The 27,646-nt window shown below is 42.8% G+C and overlaps 1 protein-coding gene across 1 annotated transcript; it reads left to right on the top strand.

Annotated features, from left to right (window-relative positions):
- The first annotated feature begins 1,049 nt into the window (after nucleotides 1-1,049).
- Nucleotides 1,050-26,556, top strand: gng12a (guanine nucleotide binding protein (G protein), gamma 12a). Its single transcript, XM_085804311.1, has 3 exons — nucleotides 1,050-1,372; nucleotides 23,870-23,978; nucleotides 24,550-26,556. Exons 2-3 carry the CDS (start codon nucleotides 23,886-23,888, stop codon nucleotides 24,673-24,675), a joined length of 219 nt encoding a protein of 72 aa, XP_085660437.1. The 5' UTR covers nucleotides 1,050-1,372; nucleotides 23,870-23,885; the 3' UTR covers nucleotides 24,676-26,556.
- Nucleotides 26,557-27,646: the final 1,090 nt, after the last annotated feature.

Here is a 27,646-nt window from a genome sequence, read left to right as displayed (position 1 = left end):
ACTCTTAGTTACCGCTAATTTAGAGGAAATTATTTCTGTAATATGTCATATTACAATAAAATGTGTCTTACTCTATAACTAGCTTACACTTTTTCCATTATATAACGACACTGAAAAGGTAGTTGTATTGAGGTGTATGCTGTTTTTGGTGATAAACTGTCCTTTGTTAGATGCTTGTATGGATGCCTGAAAATCTCGTGTAGGATTATTGCGCCTCCTCAAGGCTGGTGGGAGAACAGCAAACAGACTTTCACTTTTAACTTATCAGTCAAGTTACCCAGTGCTTGTATGCAACCGGAAGTTGTGTTTTTCTGTCGTGTTTTTCTGTAAGTTCTGTGAGAAAAACCTGAATTTATATTTACAATACTTCATCATCATATATGATATTTCAGAAGTGGAGGGTGGAAGTGCTATACAGTTGTTACTCTTCCTGGTATTTCTTATGTGTAAGACTGTTTTCTCTACAATTCAGATTCAGAAGATTAATACTTCACCTGAAATTTGAGATCGAATTATAAGAATGTGCTTATTAAATGTAGTCCACATACTCCTTTAAAAAAAAAAAAAAAAATCAGTTTTCACACATTCACCCCAACCTCCCTCCCCCAAACTTTTACATGACAACAATAATTATTATCATGTTGTTATTCATATCGCACCTTAACAAAGTAACAAGGTTCTTCTTGTATGAAATACATAAAAAACAAAAAACAAATTGAAAGCCCAACAGGGAACAATGCACATTGTATAATATGTCTTAAACCCAAACATGTGCAGTGTAGGGTCTCCATAATATTGTAGAGAAAAAAAAAATCCCTTTTCTTTTTGTTATTTAGTTAAAATCATAAATCATTAATATTTGCTTGTTTTAGGTTTTAACTCACACAAACATCTGGGCACGCAATAAACCAGTGCTTTATTGTGAAAGTTTCCGGAAGTGCCACCGTCGGTTGGTGCGCGCGGCTTGACGCTCCGGCTCGCGGGCTTCGGGCGGTCCGCCTCCCCGCCTCTCGGTTCCCGACAAAACTCGGCAGTTCTCGTCGCGAAGCGTCCAAGTGGAGGAGGAAAAGGAAAGGAGAGGGGGGGAGCGGCCGTACTGTGGAGGAAGAAAAAGTACACGACAAATAAATATTGACACCGACCGTCAGCGGAAAGTGAGAGCGGTGCGAAGTGGCAGCTGTGACGGCGACAGCGCGGTTCATGTAGAGCTAGTTTTCCACAGTCTATGGTGTAAACACACGGGTGTAGTTGTGACATTGCGCCGTGAGCGACAGAGCAGAGGGAAAGGTCTCCTCCCAGTCTGTTGACGGATAGAGTTTGGCTTCAGTGAAAGGAGACACGGCTAGACCCGAGTGTACATTACCCCGGCCAGGTAAGACCGCCATGTGTCACATATAAACTGTAAGCTGTCGCAAATAATACACCGCGGACACAACGCGCTTTTTTTCTTTCTTTCTTTTTTACCTGAAGCAACAGTTGCTCTCGCCCTGCTCCACTATGACACATACTATTTACTGTCATTGCTGCCAGCTTTCACAGTCCTCATCCGTTTATGCAACACTTGTGTGGCACCACAGCTAATTTAGACACAACACTGTTTCATTTTACATAGGCTACCTGTTACTCCAGCGGCCGCACACACACACAAAACTGTGAGGTTAGCTTCATGAATATGGTATTCAACAGGTGATAGCTTGAGCTGAAGGTTTACTCAGCACTGTGCTGTCTGGGCCTTCTGCCCTGATTATTCCCCACTGGCCCCACCTATTGTGTTTGCCACATAATGACTTATTTTGGAAAAGCAAATAGATTATTCCTGAACAGAATAGCACTTTTTATAGATATGTAAACCAGCCACTTCCCTCACATTAGTCGATTATGCAATATATAATCACTTGCAACATTACCAGTGTAGTCCCAACGTGAACCAATTAGATTATGAGCAACAGTGTGATGGTTGAAGTGGAGGCCCCACACAGGGAAGTGGCTGAAATGTTTACATGGAGCATCAACAGCTCTGTTGATGTCCCCCTGGCCATTAGGGAGGACAGAATACAGACCAGCCATTGATAAGGCCAACTCATTAGTACCCCATTCACCGCCATCAAAGCCTCCTCTCAACGCCCATCAACATGAGTGGGTCACACCGTGCACACTGGAAGCTGAGGAGGATCACACACTTCCTGTCTTCTCACTGCTGACGGAGGGGAGGGGTCGGTGTGCTGTGCATTAGGATTTATTATGACATACCGTACTTCACCACGACCGTCAGCAGGCAGGAGGAAGTGCCTCAGCAGTTAGAGATGAGACGAGGCGGTGACATAGATAGACAAAATCTTGGTTAGTGTGTTTCTTATGAAAGCACCTGTTGGCGGTGCTGACTGTGTTTCTTATGTTTGATTTGCACGTGTTGTGGTTTTTACTAGAAATGAGGATGATGATGGTCAGGATCAGGAGCCGCCTTGTCCCACGCTGTCTGCTCCTGTGTGTTTGTGTGTATTGACGAGATATGACAGATGATCAGTTCATCAGGTTCAGCTCATCGAGACGTGAACCAAATGTTGTGTTGAGATAAAAGTGTGACCTTTGACATCTTTTGATTTCTCTGAGCCAGCCTTGATGGCATGGCCTGCATGCATTTGGGAGCTTGTGTGAGTAGGTTAGCCCCCCCGAGTTGCTGGCAGGGTTTAAGGTGACGTGTGATGCATGTAAATTGATTAGTAACAGGAGGAGGAGGAGGGGGCGAGGTGGGAACAGCGTCTTAATGCCTGGTGCGAGGAGGAGGATTAGATGTAAAGCGTAGGTCTGCGTGGAGTTTGAGATTGAGGGGAGGATCGATTTTTAATCTCCCTCCTCTTGTCTCTGCCTCTGTTTGAGTTTAACTCGTGGAAACAATGGACGAACTGTTGGGATCATGTGGGAAGTGGCACACGCAGCTGTAACGAATGCTGCACAGCACCTTATCGGCTAACATGCTGCTCTGGAAGCGGCATTCATCTCCTCAAACGCAGAATGTGGGCCAACTCGATCGGCAGCTCAGTCTGCAAGTTTTTTTGACAATCGGCCAGTTTGGTTGAGCAGGGAAGGCTCGGCGACGGTGGCCGCCGTCTGAGCCTCTCGTTAGCCAGGATCTGTTTCCTCATAGTGCTGATGTGTGGATTCCCCCCGCAGGTGTTTCACTGCACACAGTTTGTTGAAGTAGGAGTTGGTGTGTGTACGTGTCTGTGCGTGCTTGCCACAGTGTCTTCTGAGTGATCTTACTACTTCCTTACTGGGCTAAGTGATTCATGTGTTTTCTCAACATGTTACGCACACAGAGAGGCTTAAGTACATGTTCCTAAAAGTACAGCCCTAAATGTTTCCAGCTCTTTCATAGACTACCTTATATTTCTCTGTGTTTTTGAGCCTCATGATAATTCAACTAGATGCTCATTAAAACACTGAGTGGAGTCTGTTTCAATCGTTTACAGCTAAAACCATTAGTTGCTCAACAGTTGAAAAACTGAAAGAAGAATGATCAGTTCGTTTCATTAATGTGTTATAGAGAAATGTAGTACAGGTATGACTTGTCAAATGTGAGAGTTTAATGATTTTGGTTTTCCATGTAAGTTAGTTAAGTGAATCTCCTTGAATTTGGGCGATGTTGGTTGGGTAAAACAATCCATTTAGATATGTCATCATGACTTCTGAGAAATAACATTTTCACTAGACACTGACATTTAATAGACAAACTGAAGTTGTTGCATTCGGGAAAAAAAAAACAGATTTTCACATCAACAATAGGCTATATGTATTAGTTGTCATATCATACCTAACATTTAAAATGATGAGTCAGTGAGTTGATCAAGAGAAAATGAAATATGATGCAGCTTTGTATCACAGATATCTTGGACTTAGGACCAGACTCTGAGAAACTGTTAATTTTTTCATTATTAGACCAATCAATGGATTGATATGACAATTAATTGATTTCCTATAATTGAAACACAAGCAGTTTTTTTTTTTTTTTTTAAATGTCGCAATAAAAGAATCTAAATCTAAAATGGGCAAAATTAGATTTCGGACAGGAAGCGTAGAATCACAGTGAAACAACAGATCAAGAATCTGATGAAACAGTTTCGGTTGAATCATGACACCATGAGCCGCAAGATAACATGCATTTCTTAGATCGAAGGGATTTCGTCAAACGCTTAGGCTAATGCTTTCTCTGGTTGTACTGGGCCTTTAGAGCAATCAGTGATGTGCGTGCGATGACTCCTCACTTTTACACAAACGGTTTTACAGTTTATTTGAAATTTTACAATTTGAGATCATTTTAAGATGGTTATGCACCACGACAGAACAGTTGTCAATAATCTGTTACAAAATCTGTTTTCGGTTTCAAAATCAGGAGTTTCAATAGGAGCAAACTTGGACCAGTTTGACTTTAAATATTGCTCACAATTACACATGCACTAACAAGAACTCCACGACTTCCAGTTTCCTTTCTCTTCTAAAACCTCAGGACTTAAGAGGTATGTAAAGACATACTGTAACCCTTATGGGCTTGCCTGAGTTGGTGTTTGTGGTGTGTGTGTGTGTGTGTGTGTGTGTGTGTGTGTGTGTGTGTGTGTGTGTTGGTAGTCACAAGGCCTGGCCTACAGTGGCTGGTTTGCTTGAATTCCTCCCTACCCAGCAGCAGATGTACTGAGAGGAGCGGTGGTGACATTGTGGATATACAGTCACACCCATCTGTTGGTTTGGCAGTAAAATCACTTGCTTTCATGAAATACCGAGCGTTACTGGATCCTTTTTCATTGGCTCAAAATAGACCAACTCGGTATCTGCTCTAAAGCGGAGACATTTGCTCTCCCAACGCTCCACTTTGAGTATCGATGATTGAAGATGGAAGTTACAGAGAACTAATGCAGCACTGTAAGGTGAAGATAGATGGTAGATCTGCTGCAGGCGTCAGGAAGTAAGGAGCTGTTAGTGCTCATGTACTAATCAGGTTGACATCAACCTCTGATGCACACGCTCGTCAAGCTAAACAGGAAGTGTTGTCAGGGCAACCATCTCAGATAGCCATGAAAGGTGGCTCAACAGATGTCATTTCCCCTCATTCCCTTAAACGTGTCAGGGTTTTTTTTCATCAAAGTCTTATTTATTGCCAGCTTGCGGTTTCTTTCTACGTCTGTGCGCTGGTTGATCTTTAGTTTCTAGGACAGACTGGTCGCAGGCAGGCTGCGAGACGTTACACAAGCTGTACCCAGAGTGCAGAGCTTCTGTAGTCCTGTTTGTCAGACTGGATGACGGAAGGGGGCAGTTCACAGACAGAAAGGTCAAACTCGAGTCTCCACGCAAACAAGAGGCGCTCAAAAAGCTCATGGGAGGAGAAACAGTGGAGTGCACTGTGACCATCACAGCCACACCAGCTCATCTTCAAAGTCATTCAGGTCTTTTTTTTTTACTGTCGGGTCGCTGTGAAATGTTCTGCATGAGGTTTTGCAAATAATCTAGGTGCTTTTAAGACTAATGTCGAATGATTAAAACCCAGTCAACAAACAGAAACAACTAGTTCTGCTGTCAACATGTAATCTGACCTGTTAATCTGCATGTCTTTACTCTCCCAGATTAACATCTTTAAATGTCTTTGTTTTGTCCAACCTGCAACACAGAGCCAAAGACGGTCTATCAATAATGAAGTGGAATATAGAAAAACAGCAAATATTCAGATTTATGAAGCTTTAACTGGCACATATATAAGACATGTGTTCTTCATAAATAATCAAATGGGTCGTTATTGTCAATTGAAGGAAAGTCCAGAGTGCTCAGAAGCCTCGGATTTTCCTTTTTTTTTTTCTTTTTTTTTTTTTACTTTTCTGACACTTGACTAATTGAATACCTCTTTACTATTTTCAGAAATAGTCATAAGCAAAACATGACTGACAGCCCCAGATTCTTTATTCATTATTTCAAAATAATGAACAGTAAATCTCAGTTGGCTTTTGGAGGAATCTCATTGAAAACCGATGTGTGGATTCTGACCATTTCCTTCTTGCTTTTATAGAGCAACATATTAAACTGGAAAAGAGTCAACAAATCAACTCAACAACGCCATCTTGAGTCTGTCTCCTGTTGTCTGGTTTTAGCAGGCAGACTTCCTTCTCTTGGAGTTGGAGTTTTTTCTCAGCTGCTGACCAATGCAGAACTGTTAATGAGCATTATACATTATTTATTGAGCATGAAATATAGGTAGTATTATATACCCAGTCCTACTACATGACTTAAGTGAGCTGTTTTGTAATACTGAAGTCAAAGTAAAGTTTTAGTCAGTGTAGGAAACATTAATTGTGCAAGAGAAACATTAGTGGTTGTAAAAGGAATACAACAAACCCAATGGGGAAACACACGGTACCATTTCTTTCTTTCTTTCTTTTTGTTTTTGTCCGGGTTGTTCAGGAGGCCTCCTTTTGCTGTTGGTACACGGCTGTTCATCCTCAACTTCCATTGGACAGAGAGAAGGAGGCAGATAAGATAGGTGTGTTTAGAGTGTAAACTATGTCCAAGGTTGAAGTTCCTCATAGACACTGATCTGAAGTTAGATTTGCGGCTGTCCCTCAAATTGTCAAGGTTAGTTATTAGAAGCCGACCACTCGTCAGTGTTCATGAGAAACCTCACAGTGTGAAGGTAAAAGGTTGGAGTGTGTGTGTCAGATGTGTTGGTAAAATGATTTTTTACTCAGAATAAATGTTTATGTGTTCACTCTATGAATCTGTGAACATGGAGGACAGAAACAAAGAAGCATGTGATATCTAATAATTAGTTAATTAGCACAACCTATAATATGTATGATTACAAATCAAAGTTAATCATAATGGGTCTGACAACAACAGTTTTTAAAGGCACAATCCGTCAACACACACTGAAGGTTTTCTCTGCCAACAGAAATCCAAGCCCAGGACTGACTGCTGCTTTTCTTTATAGACTTAGCAGACAATTTTGTCATGTAGCACAGACCTTATCAATAAAACCATTAGCAATAGTTCTGTTCTAGTCAAGTGTCCCATAGTAGAGTGACAGTGAGCCAGCCTGTAACAGCATCAGCCGTCAATACATTTTATTTCCTGGTGCTTTTCCTACTTTACGCAGACACAGATTTCTTGTTGTTCAGACAAAAGAAGCAATTTAAATAGGTTACCTTGACCTCTATGAAATTATAGGGAGAATCTCTAGACAATGGTTGAATAAAAATATGGTTTTCATGAACAAAAATTTCTATTTTCAACTTTTCAATTGTGTATGCAAATTTTATTTTATTTTTGCAAAAAGTACGACATATTGGGACTTTTACTGGAAATCAACTACCTTATTAAAGCAGAAAACATGTTCCCAGTCCAGCTTCACACATTTCCATGCACAAAGGCTGTGGACAGACAGGAGAATAATGTGTAAATGAGTGAGAAGACAGAGAGAAAAGGTTATTTATGGATCAACAGTGACATAGAAAGTCTATTTTTATGGCCCATTGTCGAGTGGCACATGCAGGAACGTCTCTCGGTCGTCCACCTGCTGTTCAGCTCTGTGACGGGGGAGACTGGAGATGCCACCAAATCATAACAAGGGATCGCTGCCAACTTTGCGAACAAAACAAAAACAAAAGCATACGATGACCTACCCGGGAGTGATCAACCATAGCTCTGCCTCCTCCCCAGTGGTAATGTCACAGGAGTGGATGCTGTTTGGCAGAGTCTCAACACCCAGCAGCTATCTGCAGGAACAGATGAACACTGTCTCTCTCACAGGACGTCAGCCCTTAAAGCTCATCTTGTGGGTTCTGCTTGGAGAGCTGTGCGTGTTTCTTTGAAATGCTTTACATAATTTGAGGAAAGGTTTTTTAGTGGTGCTTGAATATATTGTGAATAATGATGAGCTGAAGAGGGCAGTGGACTGTTTTAACAGGTTCAAATAGACCATAAAACACACACATGCTCTACTGGTGGATTCAGGGCAGCAATCGCAGTAAAGTCAGAAAACAAAGCACTTGCGCTACTTTTGGATATGGAGGTTGACAAATAATTAGGTATTTCTGGTCCATAGGCCTGCAGTTCCCTCTCCTGCCACTCGGTGGCGCCCTCTGACTGCCTTCTGCCTCGGTGTAGCTGCTGCTAGTGTTGAGTGGCTGCTGCTCTGACAGAGGCAGAGATCTGACGAGGTGCTTTGTTGTGCTTTGATGCAGCGTCTCAAGATCGGGGGAAGGATAGGGTTTTGAATCGAAGTGAAAGTCTTTACATCGGTCCCGCATGATGCCAACTTTAAAGCCAGTTTTCCTGTGTGGCCTATTTGCCCTCACAATGACAATTCATCCCTTTATCTCGCTCCTTGTCTCATACACACATGTACACCATCTGTCACTCCGACACTGCCAGGTGGTCCAAACCCTGAGCTTTTATTCCTCTTGTCCATTATACTCACTCATTTCTGTTTATTCCCATGAGAGGGACAGTGAGTGTGTGTGTGTGTGTGTGTGTGTGTGTGTGTGTGTGTGTGTTTTCCTAGAGAGAGGTGTTGAATACAGTACGCTGCACCTGTGACGTGAGTCAGTTTTCGGTTATGTCCTGTCAGATGGCTCAGGTGGTGAGTGTACACCCCTGTAGGTCAGGTTACTGTTTGGCAGGACTCTATAGTAACCACCACAGCAGCTACAACACTTTAAGTGATGCTAATTATAGTCCTGTGCTTCATTTTTATACTTAAGATCACAGTACAGACATAAAGATAAGAAGACCAAGAAAATGATTTATTAGTATTCATCAGTACTGCAGAAATATTTCAGGTATTTCATTGCATGCTGTATGTTTGTTTTTCTCAGAAAATGAAGATGTGATGAAATGAAACCCAACTTCTATAAAACGCTTTGCTTTATATAGCAGATACTGGAATGACTGCACATGTGATTGCCTTGTATTTCAAGTTTCGTCCCCTGCCCTGTGTTGCAGATATTGTACAAATGTTATGTAAAGCCAACACTCCTGTCTGGTTGGACTGGGCAAAGTGGGCTGAAGCACTCCCACTCGCAGGAAGTGGCACCTTTTTGTAAGGACTCCAACGTTCCTCACTTGCAATATGTTATTTCCTCTGACATACACAACATTTCACAAGACAGACACCAGCCCAAATATGGGCATATCCTGTCAGAGTGGGAGGAAGAGTCCAGGCAACATAAAGCAGCTTCCTGCCAGACAGGTAAGGAAGAGAGGGAGTGGGTATACGTTTCCTCAAGGTGCATTCAAGTTCATAGTGTGTTCTGCTTTCAAATGAACCAGGGAAGGGTTTAAGATGCAGCAGGAACTTAAAGGCCCGAAAGATAAATGAATCATTCATAATGTTCAAAGTGGAATCTGCATGTAAATTCAGCTGGGCGAATGTGTGTGTGTGTGTGTGTGTGTGTGTGTGTGTTGGGGGTTGGGCGAAACACTGTCACTGTGATAGATTCTTTAATTTCTTTAGAGTCTTTGGGAACTTTGCTGGCATCTCAAACAAAGACGTGTGTGTGTGCGTTCTCACTGAGGCCCAGTTGCGACTCAACACCTGTAGCATAAGGCGACACATCAACATGCGACTGTGTGCTGTGTGTTTGAGAGGAGAAACTGCCCCTCCTTTTTTTTTTTTTTTTTTTTTTTTGGCCCTTCAAGTCCTCGGGGCCCCCCAAAGTTGTTGTCTGATGCCTCATGAGGTTTCTCAGTTAAAAACAAGCAGAAACAGGTGTCCCAGGAGACGCACAATCGCTGCCTGTTTTCTCTCAGTCTTCTCTCGTTTTGCTGAAATCAGGTGTCTCATTCACACTCTGTTGAATCCTTTCACTTTCAAAGCCCCCCCCCCCCCCCAGGCTTTGTTTGACAATGATTTACTCACTCTTTTCTGGTGCACGGTGGAACAAGGACTCACTTTTTGTCCCAGGAGTGGTTCTTGTACAGTGGCTCCTTGTGCAATTACCTCTCTGAACTGTAACTGTTCCTTCTCCACAGGCGTCTTATTGGAAAACCAGACAGTTATCTCATTGTCTGCAATATTTTTTTTTTCTCACCAGGAGCAATCAGTCGCAGAATCTGCAATTCAGACATTTCATACCGGCTCTGTTTGGAAAAAAAGATTACATCTCTGAATCCAAATGCATGTATGTTGAAGCATGCGGCCTGCTTTACAACAGTAGTGTTTTGTTTAAGGGCTCCTACTCTCTACCTTGAGACGTGACCTTGGGGCACACTTAACACCGAGCAGCTCTTTGTGTATTGTCTGGTGTCAACTATCTTGTGCAGAGGAGATGAACGCAAACCGGATTTTAATACAGTTCCCCCTTCTTCTTCTTTTTTAAATGCACAAAACTACATGCATGAAGCGCAGGGGTGGACCTGGTGACCTCCCTGTGCTGAGAAATGACTGTAGCATGAAGAGAGAGGAAGTGAACGGAGACGGAGGGAGGATGAGGAGGAGGCAAACATCACTTCTGAAGGGATTCGGGGGTGGGCTGCTGAGGAAGTGGCCTCAGTGTGACCCACAGAGTGAGCCTCTTCCTCCAGCCGACAGCCCTTTGAAACTGTTAGATGAACGGAGTCGCAGTGATTGGAGGGAGGGGCAACCATTCATGTGGCTGCTGATTAATAGTAACTCTGACCCCTTTGTGTGTGCGTCTGAGTTTGGAGGGTTTGTAAGTCAATCTGATTGCGTGTAAGTCAATGCATCTGTCTGACAGATCTTTTAACTTTCATGTCTGGCTGCTTTAAATGTCGTAGTGATTGGATTTTCTCTAATATGATAAGTTTAGGTTATCTCCCAGAAAAAAACACCAGAAAACTAGAAACCTCCAGATTTTTCCTGGGGGAGAAATGGAGAAGTTACTCTTTCATTCTCTTCTCTGATTTCTGTATTGATGTGTAAAAACCAAAACCAAAAGTACCTTGGACTGCCTGCTACTTAGTCATTTTCAGTATCTTGACTTAATTCCGTTTCAGCTTCTCCTAGGGATTTTTTGTTAGGGTTTTACGCATTTGTGAAATTCTTCCATGCCCCTGTCATTCTGCAGCTTCTCTGATTTTCTAACCGTGAAGCAGCGTCATCTGTGACTCGTGGTTAGTAGCAGAATCGGTCTTAGTCTAAACACTGGAAATGACTTCACAGAAAGCCTGTATTACGCACTGAAGATGAACTGGAAAGAAGTGATGGAGGGAGGTGGCATGGAGCAGAAAAAAACCCATAATATGTGAAATCTGGTGTATGTTGTTTGACATTGGCCTTGAGTGGCCTTTGAGTGTCTTTCTTGATCTTGTTTTGTTTATTTGACATAGATTCAAAACAGAATAAACACAACAGACAAAACAAACAGCCCCCCCCCATTATACCATGATGATTACAGTACTTGCTGCACGTAGCTTGGGAGTAATGTCAGATAGATGTCGTTGCATTCTGGGAAATGTAGGCTCTGGTATCTTTTGAACTTTCCCATACAAGTGTAGATACCTCAGCCTTGGATCTTAGATGCAAATATAAATAAATGACCAGTTATTATAATAGTTAATACGTAACATTAACAGTCTTTGTTGCTCTCAGATAGGGAGGAAAGGCAAAATACAGTACATGTGGTTTTCCTTCTTGTTATAATAATATAATTATTTGATAAGAACTACATCAATTATTTTAACCAACCACTTTTGCTTCTGAACCACATGACAGAAGGTTGTCATACTTTAAGTCTCATTCTGTGTGGTGCTGGCCTTTTGTCCTGACCCCGTCCCTCAGCAGTGACCGAGGCCTTCAACTCAACTCAGTCATAAAGCCACCATAAAATCAGTCACCTGGCCTTGTGAGTAGTAGCACCATAAATACTTACAGGGTTATTGTGAGAATGGTGTCGTAGTCTAATAGTGTTTATCAGTTTAGAACTGGTAATCTATTAATAGGTTCATTATTTGAATTCATATGATAATTGATTGATTAAATTTGCCTCCAAGCTGATCCGGCCTGAACAGCGTGTCATTCCCCCAGTCTCACTCCCCACTTTTCCGTCTCGCTCTACTACTGTATGCTATCAATTAAAAAATGCCCCAAAAAATATCTTTAAAAAAATGTAATTGATCACATAAAAAATGCCATCATGAATGTGCATTTGTCAGAGTGATTTGTATTTTCACTATAACTCAAAGAATTCTGCATCAGCACTATTTATTTGTTTTCACAGACAGTTTCCACCAGTATGTTCCTGTTTGTGTGCGTGTGTGTGCTCATGCAACTTGTCTTAAGTAGTCACATGCAGTAATCACTCCAGTATCCACATGCCTGTCATTCCTGTCCTTGTTTGTCCTGAAGTGTCCCTTCTTCTGTGCAGATAGTTGAGATCTTTGGGTCCTGAACCACACACCGTTCAGAGACACCATGAGACCACGCGTCTTATCGCTCATCACGCCTTTAGTAATCCCATGTTTCCTGTGAGTGGAAGGAAGCTCAGGTGCTCTAGAGTTGCATCTTTTTCATTGTGTGGCTTGTTTAAGATATGACCTCATATTTGAGAGGACGTACCGTCCTACTAATCTGTGACACAGTGTCTTGGAGTGTCCTGTTCTGTGTAGAGCAGCACTGTGTCGAAGTTGTAGTTTAACTATTAAACTCATCATACAAGCCACAGTTTTCTCTCTGTTTAGAGGTTCACCACTCTAATGCCCTGCTCTGTGCTGTTATTCCTGAGTGATGTACAGCCCTCTGATACTCACACTATCCCAGCCAGCCTGTTGAACTCTGACCGGTGAGGTCAAATGTCAGCAGTTTGCAGAGAAATAAATTTCACCTTGAGAGCGACACACTAGACGAAGCACAGCTTCTCAGATATCCCCTGAATTAATGAGGCGGTGGCAAATTAGTGACTAATGTCTCGTGCAACAGGAGATAGAAGAGCTCTGAAATGTGGATCTAGGCGCTCCCAAGGTCTCTTCCAAATTTGTGGGTAATAGCTTCTTGTAAAACCAAACATGTGACAAAATGTAACAACACAGTGACACAGCAGTGTGTCCAATGATTCAGCAAAAGTAATGAGTTGAAAATAACAGAAGCAAAGGAACTATGTGAACAAGCATACATGCACATATGCATACAGATACATGGTTGCCCATAAAGTTGGAATATATATATTTTTTTTACCTCTTCTCAATGTGTCTGAAAACAAAATTATTCTGACTACCGTATATGGGCAAGAGTATGTATATAGTATACTGTATATAGATATATATTTTACATGCATGGTTTTATAAGGGTGTGATGTGTGAGCTATCTGAAGTGATGTGGATGTAGTGTCTTTCAAACAGCAGCGTGCAGATCTGTCTGTCTGTCTTTCACATTTAAAGCAGATATCAGTGGAATGTTTTTGTTAATATAAGTCCTAAATAGTCCTATTTTCCGTCAGCAATCACTTACATGAAGTATTTCAGCCTAAACACGAGTCTCTCCGTCACTCTGCTCTGCTGTAACCCGAGGAGAAAATTTTCCTTGTGGGATACAAGTGTTATCCAATGAGGGGAGAGAATGGCATGAAGGGCTGTGTGTGCAGCCAAGGGATGCGCGTGAATGTGGTGACGTAGCACGAGGACCAATTGATGCCTGACAAGGGCGGGGGTTGCTAACTCATGGTGCGTTCAAGGAAACTCGTACTTTGTGTTTTTCCTTCCTGTGAAGTCATACCAGTTCGATCTGGTACGAGTTCACGGGTCGGAAGTTACGAGTGGCCGTTATAGGGAACTTTCACAGACAACAGGACGGTAAAAACACGAGCTACGGGTTACCTGGAACGCTACCAAGTCGTAGTTGTGACTTGAAGCTGTAACTTACGGTTTCAAAAGCCTGCCTTGAACACAGCATTAGCCGAAACGGCCGTGCCGCTGTTATCTGCTTTAAGAAGCTGAAATATTATTTCAATCATAATTGATCGTCATGGTTTGATTATCCCTACATAAAAAGTGAATTTTCTGTTGATCAGGTGATCGATTGAATTGAGAAATCATTCCAGCTCTTATTGCACAGCTCTGTTTGAAGAATGATAGTTCCTACTACTGTAGTAGTAGTAGTAGTAGTAGTAGTAGTAGTAGTCGTCTACTGTTTGTCTCTGCAGCATATGATTTTTTCCCAACTAAATGATATGAAAAAAGTTTTTTATTGTTGTTGAACTGTTTGTTTTCTCTCTCTCTCTCTCTCTCTCTCTCTCTCTCTCTCTCTCTCTCTCTCTCTCTCTCTCTCTCTCTCTCTCTCTCTCACCTTCCTGTCAGGAAATCAAGCAGCCTGCATTTTTCCATCACTAATCCCTCTGTCCGGTTTGACAGGGTTGGTCGCGGCTATTGATTTCCAAGCTGAGTTTATTGCTCTTAATTGTGCCGTTTGCTTTCACTTTAAGCACTGCAGTGGTGGCCCCTTGACTGTTACTATATAAACTCTTTTCTATATAATCTTTTCATGGAGCAACATTAAACATAATAATCAAATATTCTGAGGTGTTGTCTTTATCTCTAATTTGCTTGCTACATTAGTATGATGTTAAGACAATGTTTTGTATACCTTCACAACATGAAAGGCACATGCAAATAACATCTAAAAATAGATCTGGCACCTTCAGACACACACGTAATTGTTGTGTTACACACACCTCGTCCCCATTTATGTCACCCTCTGACTAATCCCATTTCCTTTTCTGGTGAAAAACAAACTCATCTTTATGACCTTCATGTTGCTGTCTAATGAGCCGAGTGACGTCCAAGCCACTATCAATTATTCCGTCCATGCGCGTTTAACCCTCCGCGCTTCAGCTCCAGCAGGGAGGAGGGGCTGTGTGACGGCCCAACCAGGAACTCCACAGACCTTTGGTCGTCTCCGTTCCACCTTTGCTGCGGTGGTAACGCACATGCAGGCAGGCCAGTCCAGGGGTGGAGGTTGGAAAGACTGAATTCGTTTGTTTATTGTTCCATATAGGCAGGGCAGTGTTGGGCCAGAGATGGAGATCCATTGTGTAGTATCTCCCTGCCTTCGTCATGAATAGTAGCTTTCAGAAGCGAGAGGGGCTGAGGCGAAAGGCAGAGTGCTCACAATAGCTTTAAGTTTTATTGCGTTCCTGTCGCCGGCAGCAGATTTTTGGCAAGAGACCAAATGCAACATACACACAGCTGCACAGCTTGTTTTCTCCAGCTGAACTCTCTCTCTCTCTCTCCCTCTCACACACAAACTCTTATCTCTCCCCCAGTCTCAGTCGCAAGCAAGTTTTTTTTCTACAGCTCTCTGCTCCACCATTCATTCCTTCCCTTGCATCCATTTCCAGCAAGCTCCACTCGGCTCGCACTAAGCTTTCTTTTGTGCAGTTTTAGGACAACAATGCTGTTTGTTTTCCGAGGGCAGAGCAGAGAGACGCTGCCTGGCAGCCTCTCTGCCTAGGTCGCCCGTGTCTCCTGCATGTCACCCTCTGTGCGTCTGCAGTGACGTCTGAAGGGCATTATCTGCCATAGGCCTCTGTTTGTTTTGGGCTGCTCTTGGCTTGATAATGGCCCATTACTGGAGAACCAGAGGCTCATAGGCACCTCAGTGGAAACTGCAAAAACCTTGCTAATCTGGATGACACCCAGCTGGCATTCAGCTTAGTAATATTAGCTATTTTTGGGAGTAGTTTTTTTAAACGAAACCAGCTCAACTGTTGCCAGCAACAACACAGACCCAGTGAGTATTTTTAGTGCATACTCCGGCTGCTAATGATATCACTGAGGCGTCAGCCGCCCTCTGTGTCTGTTTATGTGTTTCTCCCAGACGTTTGGCAACCTGTGCATAAAGCCAGGAAAGCCAGTTATGTCTGAATACTTGTTGAACATCAACTGAAGAACGCCATTAGCAGATCATATCCTGCCTCTCCTGTGGAAGGAATGTGAGGAGTTTCGTTGACAGTTGCATCAATGGAAAAAAGAGAAACGTTGTCACCTCTGCTCCCACTTTCTTTGTGCATGTTTCCATGCAGTCTGTGCTTCACCATCTCCTCCCTGTCTTGATGTTTATCACGTGGCAGAGGAGAAAATGAGTCTGCCGCTGGTATTTCCCCTTGAATCATTTGATCATTTATCATTTATTATCCATACCTGCACAGCGCATAAAAATTCCTATCCATGACTGTCTGCATACTCTAAGTAAGAAATCATATCTAAGGCAATGCTGCTGTTAAACCGACATTAATCCTTTCTGATTATCAAGCAAAAATGTTGAAAGACAGGAGGTAAAGTAGTTCTTCAACATAGTTTAGTGGTTACCTCCCAATTTTTCTAAAGCTCCATGCGTTGAGTGTCTTTATTCTGGTTGTTCCTGAGCTGACACCCCCTCCTACACCTGCTGCAGGTGTTCATTAGACCTTCACTTCTCTACTCTGCACTTACACTACATCCCCCCTAACATTTAACCACACTGCACCCACATTTAGGATTACACAACTGATAATTTGCGATCGCAACAATAGGCCAACAGCTTGGCTGACCCTGCTTGGCTCAAATGGCCTACTCAGCAGTTTTCTCTTGTTTTTTTTTACCACCCTACACTAATGTGTAAGAGAGGTGTAACCACTCCATCCATTTTCACCATTGTTTTAATGTTGTGAAATTTCCCATTATCTCCCTGCAAAAACAAGTCACCAGCCAAGTGTGTCCAGACAAGACAGCAATTGATTTTATGTATTGCACTGAATATCTGTTGCTCCATTACTCTGCAGGTCTAAATGAGGCAACAGTGGTCAAGCAGGAGAGTGTTTGAGTGTTGAAGCCAAAGTAGATGACTTTCCTGTGTTTAATCCTTGCATACCAGAGTGTTACGTGCCCTCTGTGTTATCACTGTTATCTGTCATGTCAGTCAGATGCTGCTTCTCCTCAGACTTGTCCCAGCCACCGAATGTGCAGCAAGTCATGTTCAAACAATCCTGTTCTAAATATCAGCATGTTTAAGGACACTGATTTGCTTACAGTACATGTGTTCGCTATCTCACGGTGTCTCTGAACTTATCAAACTTGACATGCAGCTTTTTGTTTTATTATTGAGTTCATAACACACTGGTCTGGGACGACTTGTAATTCCTGCAGCAGAACCTGTCGGCCATCTAGTCTGAGCACGAAACAAGGAATCATTCATAGTTCATTGGGACAGGAATGTGCCTCAAGTAAATTGCACATGAATTTAGGATTTAGAAATCCTGCAGAAATGAGTCCAGTCTAGTCTTCTGTCTAGACACTGTGCAACTGTGTTACAGTACGCCGGATTGTTTTTGTATCCCGTCAAGCCACAGGACTTCAGGATTGTGCAGTTTGCCAGGTTCTGAGAAGCCACTGTACCGGGGTTTAACTTTAACTGAGACTTCTTCATGGTGGCGTAGGAATGACACTGTTATTTGTAGCACCACATGTTTATTCTGAGCGATTTTCCATTAACCTTTGAACAGTCCTTTTCACTTTTCCTGGAAACATCTGCTTACACAGGAATAATGGACACCCCCTCGGCCAATCCAGATCAGGCGGGCGGTCTTGCAGTCAGGCGTAGAGAGAGAGAGAGAGAGGGCTGAATTTCCCAGTAGTCCCTCAAAACCTGTACTGAGTGTGCAGCCAGTGGTCTGGGCGGGGTGCTGTCAGCTTCACTTATCTCAGCACCCATACCTATCAGCTGTGGGGTGGTGCTGCAGCTCTGTGTCTCATCATAGATCCCCTAAAGCACACACACTTCAGTTTTGTGCATGTGCTTTTTTTTTTGCCCCATTTTTTTGAGTCATGTGTCTTGTTGCAAACAAGGGCTGCAAATAACCTTTTTAATTAGTGCATTTTTCCAATCAGTTGGCCCATAAAGTGTTTTTCTGCATATTAAGAAGGCATGTTGGGAATCAGGTTTTGCAAAATTACAGAGCAATGAATGACATGTAGTTTTAATTTTCTTGACGAGCCGGTGATATTTCCCAGAATGACTTGTGGTGTTGTCGCCAGGGTTGTTAGTTTCTGTTTATTTTGGGTAATCAAGATCATCATCATGATATATGCAGCATCAGCCGTATGAGAGCAGCTGCCAAAGAAACAGTTCTTTTCTGTTTTTTGGTGGGAAAGTAGTGATGTTACTCTGGCGGTTCCCACAGCCTGTGTGTATGTGTGTTTGTGTGTGTGTGAGAGCACCGTCCCCTCCCTGCCCCACCCTTTCTCTTTTCACAGACCTCTAACTCTGCAGCCAGAGTCTCTCTCCCCACCCTCCGGCTCGTAAACACAAATCCCACTTTACTCAGCAGCAGGACTGATGACTGATGAGTATTATCCAGTTTGATAAGCTCCGGGAGCCAAGCGAGAACAAGTCGGTGTTTACGTGGAAGCGAGCCTTGACACAGATCTGATGTGAGAAGCAGCAGACAGAAGTGTGGGGTCATGTTTGAGGTGTAGCAGGAGACGGTTTTTCACTCAGCCGGGAAAGTGCTGACTGGCTGCGGAGAGTATGAGACGGCTACTTTTAGCTTCGCCTGCAGACTGGGAAAACTCCTGCTTGCAGACAGAGAGTGTGCAGGGGGAGGAGGGGAGGAGGGGAGGGAGGAGGGGAGGGGGGTACATGAGAGAGATGATAGAGTTGTGTGTCAGTGTGTGTGTGCGGGAGAACAACTAATATAGTGGCTTGTGGCTGGGGCCCAGGTCTTTGAACTCTCTTTTGTTCAAAGCAACAGACATCTGTCTAGACACCAAATATCGCCTTTCCACAATTCACTGCTCTGCACTTGTCGGCTGGTGTATAAAGTCAGACAGACGCCAGGCAGTAGATGTTTCAGAGCCTCTTTTTTTATTTTTTTTATTTTTACATGATCACCAGAAGAGTTACAGGCAATAAAGCTGCAACTTAGATCTGGAATTCAGAAGATGAGTAAAGTGAAGTTGTCGTGCACGATTTGTTTTCCGTGCAGAATGTGCATGTGCAACTGGTGTTTCTGTTTGCACTGCAACCTGATAACCTTCTTGTGCACGTTAATAAAGAGGTTAATAAATCTGAATTGCAGCAACGATCTGATTTCGTGGTGCAGATCGTTTTTCGCTGAAACTGGCGGAGAAGTTGGCAACGTGCAGCCCGTTTTCTTGCAGCTCCTCACTCATCGCGTCACCGTGGCCTCTTCTTGTTCCATTACTGGCGTGCAGAAAATTAAAGATGAGAAACGTGCGCGTCAGTTGTTGGATGCTATATTGAACCTGATGGACGCTGGCAGCTTCCGTCACAGCAGATTTCCTGGTAAACTATAAACGTGACGAACGAGACAGCGAGGAGTGATGCTGGCTTCCTTCCTGCATTCCTGCATCTCCTCCTCGGGTGTAAGCAAACCACTAAAGAGAAGGGAGCAGCTGACTGCTGCATTAAGAGGTCAACATGCACTGATTGGAAAGATGATCAAAAATAGGTCAGACTTTTTTTTTTTGATACAATAACCGGAATGTTTTCTCCATCTTCCGTCTTTGCACAAAGGAAAAGTTCCAGTAAAATGAAAACTCAGTCATCATCTTATTATCAGAGTCTTAAATTTCAGTGAGGTTTGTCAGAAGACCAATTACAGACTGGAGCAGGCTTCCCCTCCGTATAAACTGTGTGCTACTGCCATGTGCAGACGCTGTTTCTTTTGTACTTGTGTGCATTTTAAGTTGCGTCTAGGGATTTTTCTTTCCTGTATCAAACCTGCATGATTCCAGTCAGAGCAACAGAAAAATAACCAACAATGTATATTATCATTTTCCTCCGAGTCCCAGGCTCAGACCACAAAAATGTGGAGAAAATGACTAATCTATCATTTTGGGGTGAGCTAAATGGAGGGCTGCGAGTGTGGAAAAGACATGATCTTGGCCTACCTCTCATCACCTCATGTCAGTCAAGTCTCAAGTGCAGACGGCACTGTGTGTAAGCCCCAGAGCAGTTTATTTCCAGCGAGGCTACTTTATTACAAAAACTGCTGCAGTTGAAAAGGGACCACACAGACACACACACACACACACTGTGGAGCTGACAGCACTGACTCTTCTTTCAGCCTTTAATGGATGCTGTTTGTGTTCGTCAGCAGCAAATTTAAGAGTTTTCTTGGGGTCTGAGCTGCAGTACAGCAGCACTGTAATGTGCACACACACACACACACACACACACACACACACACACACACACACACACACACACACACACACACACACACACACACACATACACATACACGTTTTCATCTCTGAGTCGGTGTTAATAGCACTGACTCATAATGCTTCCCTGTTCTTGGCACTTTGAACGTGGCACTAATGAATCACACGTGTGCGGGTGGATTTGTGTGTGTAAGGTACAGCAGCAGCAGTGGGGCCTCGCCGCTCTGTGCAGTAGGTGGTCCCGCTCGCTGTGTGTGTGTGTATTGTGATAGGGTGGGCTGTAAAGGGGGTGGTCTTTTTCTGATCCCTGGAGGTAACTTTTTTCTTCTTTTTTTTTTTTGCAAGGCTCCTATATGTACATGCTGGCGTTTAATGCCACACACTCGTGCACACACACACACACACACATACACGCTGGTGCCCTCCCATAGAGTTTGAGTCAGGCTGCTGGTGCTGGTAGTAGCTGGCATCACATCACAGGGGCTTCACAGTTTGACTCGAGTGACTCAGTCGGGGCGGTTCGCCTGCAAAGATCACTTCTGAGTGCCTGTGGGATTTAAGAGCTGCCTCTTTCTCCCACTTCACATGCTGCTTGAACTGATTTTGGCGCCACACAGTAGTAAACTATAAACTACTAATTCTGTCTTTACCCCTTAAATTACAGCCATGGAGATGTCTCTTTCCCCCACTGTAGTCACATGACAGAGAGGAGGCTATTTTTTTAGTCGTTGGTGCAGAATCAAATGATACTACTGTCCTTTCTAAAACTGATTCAAATTCTCTATGGCAAAGCTTCGTACTCGACTCGCCCTCAGTTGATTTCCAACAAAGCAGAACATGGTCACATTGATTTGGATGTATAAATAAAACAAAAATAAGAATGTAAAAACAAATGTAATGAGACAAAAAAAACCCAATAAAAGCTTTGATATCCGCCAGTAGTGATCCCTTCAAAGTAAGTTTCTTCCACCAGTTCCTGTCCGTCTAACTGCAGATGCATCAGATAAAGAAGGAGGAAAAAGCTCAAAGGCCCATAAAAATACAACAAATGTCATATTTGATGATCAGTTTTATCTGGAATAAACCCAATGCAACATTGTAAAATAAAAAGTCAACATGGAAACAGCACAGTTTATAACAAGGTTATAGCAGCTTGCACACCCAGTACACTAACTGTAGTGCTAACTCAGCTCCCTCCTTCATGTCATCCCGGTCTCACCGGTCGAAGTCGTTGCTTGAGCATCTGTCGACACAGAGGAGCCTCCAGTGTATTCTCTGCAGCCCTGCCGTGTGAAGCCTGTTTGCATTTCTCACGTTATCTCTTTAGTCATGGTTGTAGCCGATCAGCAGCCTCTGTGCTCTGTTTGCATATTGCTCAATTTATAAACTGTGTTATCTGGTTAGCTTGGCAGTACCAGGGAGGTCTAGGCTTTTATTTGGCGGCAGAAAATGACCCGCTGAGAGAAACGAAACCAGGCGGAGCACAAAGAAGCTGGCGTTTAACCTCTGCTCCAAATAAAGGACTGCCACATCAGTGTTTGCTGTGCTGATGCCAGGCAGCCATTGTGTTAATTACGGGCTATAAATACCTGACTCTGTGAGTGAAATGATAACTCAAAGTAATTCCATCAGGAATCTAAGGACACATCGAAAACTATTCTTGCAATGTGATTTAAATACAGTTATTATCTCGCTCTGAACCAAGTCGTTCGGAGCGGTGCTGCTGTTTGACGCAGAAGAAAAGTCATGACCTTTCCCAAGTTCATCTGTTTAGCTCCCACTATAGAAATGAATGCAGTCACTCATCACATATAGATGAAAGGGTTTTATTTTCTTCACCTGAGCTGCCTTGCCTTTATGACTAACCTGGCAATGTTTCCCTGGGATGATTGCTGCTCACTTTACATTGTAATGCATGACCCTTTCATGTGTCACTTTCATGTAGTCAATCACATTTTTGCTCTTTGAGTCATCCTCGGCTGTGTTTCCTTGAAGCGCGATTACTTATCTTCAGATGAAAAAGCAGCTCTCTAATCAGGCACTCCCAAGCTGAAGTCCAAAAATGGAATTTTTTTCTGACCCTTCCCATTTCCGTTTTTTTTTTTTTTTTTTTTTGTCTGTATTCTTCCCTTTTACTCTTTGTTCCTGAAACAACTGAAGAGCCGTCTGATCCAGCTGCAGCATCGGTGGCTGTCTTGAGGGGCTACATCCTGCAGGGTGGACGAGGTGCAGACAGGCGTGAACAAAATAAACACAACTTTAAAAAAAAATAGTTTCCAGGCTGTTTATAGCTGTCCTAAGTTCAGGCGTGTTACGCACTTACGGCACCTCCCTATATCATCCTTATTATTTACTGGTGTGAGTGAGACCTGCATTACACAACACCATGCATTTATAATCTAAAGGAATTATTTGAGACAGTTGTGCAACACAATATTAATGTTAAACATTAAAGCAAATCCAGCAAACATGAGAACAAAATGCAGATGGAAAGATTTGAACAATGAAAGCCTGTCTTTGTTACCATTTGTCAACTACAACTCAGAATCTGCAGCAACTGTTCTTGTGCATTTCACAATAACCTTCTGAGAAACTGTGCTAGAAGCTTCCTGTTCCCTGCTGAGAAAAGTTTGGTAAAGTGAGGTGTGTCACAAGTTCGCCAGTACATGCGTGTGTGTCTGTGTGTGTGTGTGTGTGCATATTGCAAAAAAAAAAAAAAGTTACAGGAAATATGTGTTTGCATGAGAAACAGACAAATGGCAATAAAAGGAAGCGAGAGCACAGGGGAGAGACGAGGCTGGAGGCAGAGCTCCCACATGGACTGTAGGATGTGTCGGGGCTTGTTCCCATCCAGTCTGTAAATGATTAGCAGGAAGTGGAATCACAGCTCCGGCGTGCAAAACCCACTGCAGCGTTAGATCATCTAACTTCCAGACACCAGCCCCCCCCCCCCCTCAGTCACAGCTCTGAAATCTTTACATTGCAGCAGCTTTTTGTCTGAGTGTAGATATACTGCAGTGTCAGATTTTCAGGCATTGTCACAGTTTCCCAGCTATCAGATTGTGTGCACACACAGTTGGAACAATGTGACATTATGTTGCCAGGTCTGGCAGCAGGAAAGCTGCAACGCCAGAGAAGGGACTTTATGTGCAACTTTTCATGACATGAATTTGCATCAGACAAACAGTTATGTGTGTTGATGATGTCACTTGTGGTAACAAGCGTGCAGAAGAAGGGGAAGTTGTTGACAGCTACTAAATCGACCCCCTTGCTTACGATACATTGACCTGAATTACCTGTAGTAAAAAACATTCCTAGGGATCACGTTGATTTAATTCTCTTCCCTGCACTGTTGTTGTTGCTGCACGTTTTCATGCATTTCCTCATCTGGGCTCCGCTGACACACATAGCTGCTCTGTGACCTGCAAATTCACCGTCATCTTCACAATCCAGTTCTTCCTGTACACTGAAACTAAAGTCAACATTACCTGCATTTAGAGCTAAATTAAAGTGCATTCCCCTGTTGCTTTTATCGTCGGTCTCTGAATTGACGTGACCTTCTTTAGAAGAAAAACAAACAAACATTTGTACCATTTTCTTTTCAATTTGTGTTTAAAACTCTTTGGATATTTTCTTGATGTGCAGAACAAATGCATCGTTTTCTCCTGTGTTGTATTCACACATTTCCCCTGTTTGTTATTCTTCTGGGTTACAGTGTTAAATCGCCCAGGATGTCTTCAAAGGCTCACAGTTCCAATAACATCGCCCATGCTCGGCGGACGGTGCAGCAGCTGAGAATAGAGGCGAGCATCGAGAGGATAAAGGTACAGTGCAACAGTTAACCTCATTATGTTAAATTTATTATTATTTCCTTGTTTGCATTTCACCCAGTGTCTCCTTTGCATTGGTTTTCTTATTATTTCATCTGTACCCTAACCCTACACATTCATGCCAGTGGTGGTAAGCTACATCTGTTGCCACAGCTGGACAACTGATTGTTAAATGCTGCTGGATATAAAGTAAAGTTCATACAAATAAGATTAATCTGAAACATATGAAGCCATACTGTTTAGAGTAACATGTCAGTATGAATCATGTTATAGTCTATACCAATTTAGAAAAACATGACCACACATACATGATAGACACATTTATATTTATTGTGGTGTACACTTTCTGAGGATGATATTATGTCTCACACCTATCGAGAGTAAATGCCCATACACAAGATCTTCCTTACAACTCCAAAGGAATCCAGTGACAGGAACTGCTGCATGCAAGAGTGCAAGTTGTATGGATGTTTAATAACCACTGCTTTTGGGCATATAAGTTACATGGAGGATCTGTTTACCACTGGTTCTCATGTGTGAGCATGTCTCTCCATTGTCTCTGCAGGTATCCAAGGCGTCTGCAGACCTTATGAACTACTGCAATGAACATGCCAGGAACGATCCTCTGCTCATGGGCATCCCTGCTTCAGACAATCCCTTCAAGGACAAAAAACCCTGCACTATATTGTAGTGGATGCCACTTAGCCTTTTACGATTTTTTTTTTTTTTTTTTTTTTGGCTTATTAATGTTGCTGTATTCTTTTTGTTGGGAGGAGTGCGGGGTGGACTGATCATAGCATTACCACCAGTACTGTTAACAATTCAACCATGATTTTCTTTGTAATGATTGTGTTGTGTTGTGTTGTGCGGCTGCCCCATTAGCCTGTACTATTCACTGAAACTATTGGCCTTTGGCGGTGCCACTGTTCAGTTTGAGTTCTGACCACTAACTACACTTTGGCTGTATCAGTTGTCACATCTCCAGTGACTATTGCCTCTGTTTTGCCTTAAGTGAATTCATGCAGCCAAAGTTTCCCTCCTGTCCTTTAAAAGTACATGATTTGTAAGACAGTAAACGGATTCCCCAGCAGTATTTTCTAGTTTTTATCCAGTCTAGATCACTGAATTCAGGGTTCAGGGTTTACGTTGAGCAACATCTGGTGTTAAATCCAACTACAGTCACTCAAAGTATTCTGCACCCACCACAGCTGCATCAGCTCTGACTGGTCAATGACAATCCACATTGAATTTAATCCACCATTTTCTCATCCTAAATAGCAGTATGATCACCATGATACAGTGTCGTCTTCAGATGATTTAAAGAGGCATCATGTTGAAATATAAACACCTTTTATCCAAGATCATCTTTGCTCAGATGATAAAATGAGCCTGGGGATGTGATGCTTATGATACTTTATGACATTAATGCAGTGTATACATTAAATTACTTTTTATTCAGCTGATAGTGTGTGATGAAGAACTTGGGACCAAGCCAAACCAATGATACCGCATTTGGAAACATTTAAATATGCGTCTTTATGAGTGTTTTTTTAGCCAGTTCTTCTGTAATTTGTATGTGGTACAACATTTTTGGGAAGCTGACGTCACGGAGCAACGCCAGCAAGTGTTACGCAAAACACTGTGAGCCACGCCTAATCACTCGTCACAACAAGTGTCTTAGTCAAGTGAATGTGCATGTCATTGTCTTAAAGTGTTGTTGGTGCAAGTATTGTAGGCACAGGTGTAAATGGTAGTGTGCATTGATGATAAAACCACTCTCCCAAGACTGCGCTAAAATCTCTCATGTTTGTGTCGGTGAGGGTGTTCAGTCTTCGGTCTAACATGTCCTGCATGTTGTGATTCTCCGGGCGAAAATGTCTACTACGGTAAATTTAACAAAAAAAAAGAAAAGAAAACGACAACAAAAAAAACCTAAATAGATAGTATTAATTAAAAATTGTCTTACACTAAAGCCTTACTCATATTTGCCTTGTATCATGCAGAGCACTCTTATTGGGAGTACTTTCTTTAAAAAAAAAAAAAGAAAATGTTTTGATAAAATGGTATATCTGTGGGATGAAAGTGATTTGTAACAATATTGTGCCATCAGTTGTTGTTGTTTTTTTATCTACATGTCACTAGCAAAACATGTGAAATTGTGTTTCACTGACCTGGTGCTCCGCTTATCAGCACTTCTGCTGTTGTTGCCTTCTCCAAAGGGTACGTTCAGGTCTTCGAATCAGCAAGATCTAGTGTTATTATATGACTGTCTTTTGTATGATTGTCTCTAACAGTCACCTCTTCTTCCTTGCAATAAATCATTCCTGTTTGCCTCTTACGGAAAAATTCAGATTACCACTGCCATGTCATGATTTCTGTCCATTCAGCAACCTCTGTAATGGCCTTAGTGTACTATTGATTAATTTAACTGTCAAAATTTGCATTTTGATAAATGTCTTTATTAATATACCAACTTTGTATGAAGACTTATCTAAGATTAATAAAGTGAAGCATTCCTACAGTACAAAACTGTACTAATATATCAATAAAGATGTGTTGTGCTGCACAGTCAGAGGATTTGAACTTGTGATGTCCATTGTCTTAACACCACATTCAACCAATCCTGAAATGTACACACTGCAGAAATGTAATTGTTCAGATGGAGCCTGCTTGGTCACAGAAATCTACCCACAGTGTATCTTGGGTCGTTTCCTCTCATTAGTCCTATATTTATATCTCAGTCGGGAGAGGAGAGAGCTCAGGCGTCTCACCGTGGCTGTCAGACACCAGAGAGCACAAGGAGGCTAAATATAGAAAGGACCAAACCCTGGTTTCCGCTCTTGGAGAGTGGACTGGCTATTTTGGGAAAACGTCTGCTCAGCCTGAAAGTCTGTTTTCATTCTCTGTTGGTGGCCACTTGGGTTTTTCTGACCTTGTTTCTGGCCAGCTGCTGCTGTGCACAATGGGAAGATCGTAACGTGATTTTTGTCACCCATTGTAACTACTGCAGAAATACTGACTAATGACAGTTTTGACACTTGAAACAGACTAATGATGAAATAACACCTATTATTCATTGTTAAAAACTGCCTAAAAGAATAGATGTGTCTTTTCTCTTGTCAGTTTCTCACGGCTGGAGCTCTTTTTTCCTGAAAGATGAAATGCTGCTGCAGGAAAAACCAGGTGCATTAGCATTGTGTAGGCTGGAGAGCACCTTCATTGAATGCCAAATATAGAACTCGCAGCAGCAAATCCAGTCACAATGCACACTCTCTTCTCTGGTGGAGTTCCCATGATGCACGAATATGACCACAGACTGCCTGGATATTCTCTGTAAGCATGAATGCCCCTGAAGGCCACCAGGGCACAGTCTCTGCAGTAAATCCCAGTTTGTCATTGTGCAGCAATGTGAGAATCAGAGGGGGGCACATGGCGGCGGGCGGGCAGTCAGGCTGGCTCACTGACCACCGGCCTCACTGTGAAAATCCGTCCTGGCAGTTACAGTGTCAGTGTGTAGGAATGTGCTGATGTGGGGGAGAGGAAGGGGAGGGAGGGAGGAGCGGAGGGTGAGGGTGTGGGCTGATGGAGCGGACTGCAGTGGAACCTCTGTTCCTGCGGTATAGGGCCCAGCTGCATGTGGAAACACACAAAAAAGCTGTTAA

Source organism: Trachurus japonicus, chromosome 17 (genome assembly GCF_045865225.1).
Source record: "Trachurus japonicus isolate A0001 chromosome 17, Traja_1.0".
Taxonomy (NCBI): domain Eukaryota; kingdom Metazoa; phylum Chordata; class Actinopteri; order Carangiformes; family Carangidae; genus Trachurus; species Trachurus japonicus.
Note: the sequence above shows the minus strand (reverse complement) of the source record. Positions and strands in the feature narration are given on the sequence as shown.

Bases quoted from the DNA above. Each gene is read 5' to 3' on its own strand.
- gng12a (XM_085804311.1), top strand. From the start codon at position 23,886: ATGTCTTCAAAGGCTCACAGTTCCAATAACATCGCCCATGCTCGGCGG. The intron at 23,979-24,549 runs GTACAGTGCAAC...TTGTCTCTGCAG, and splicing joins CGAGCATCGAGAGGATAAAG to GTATCCAAGGCGTCTGCAGA.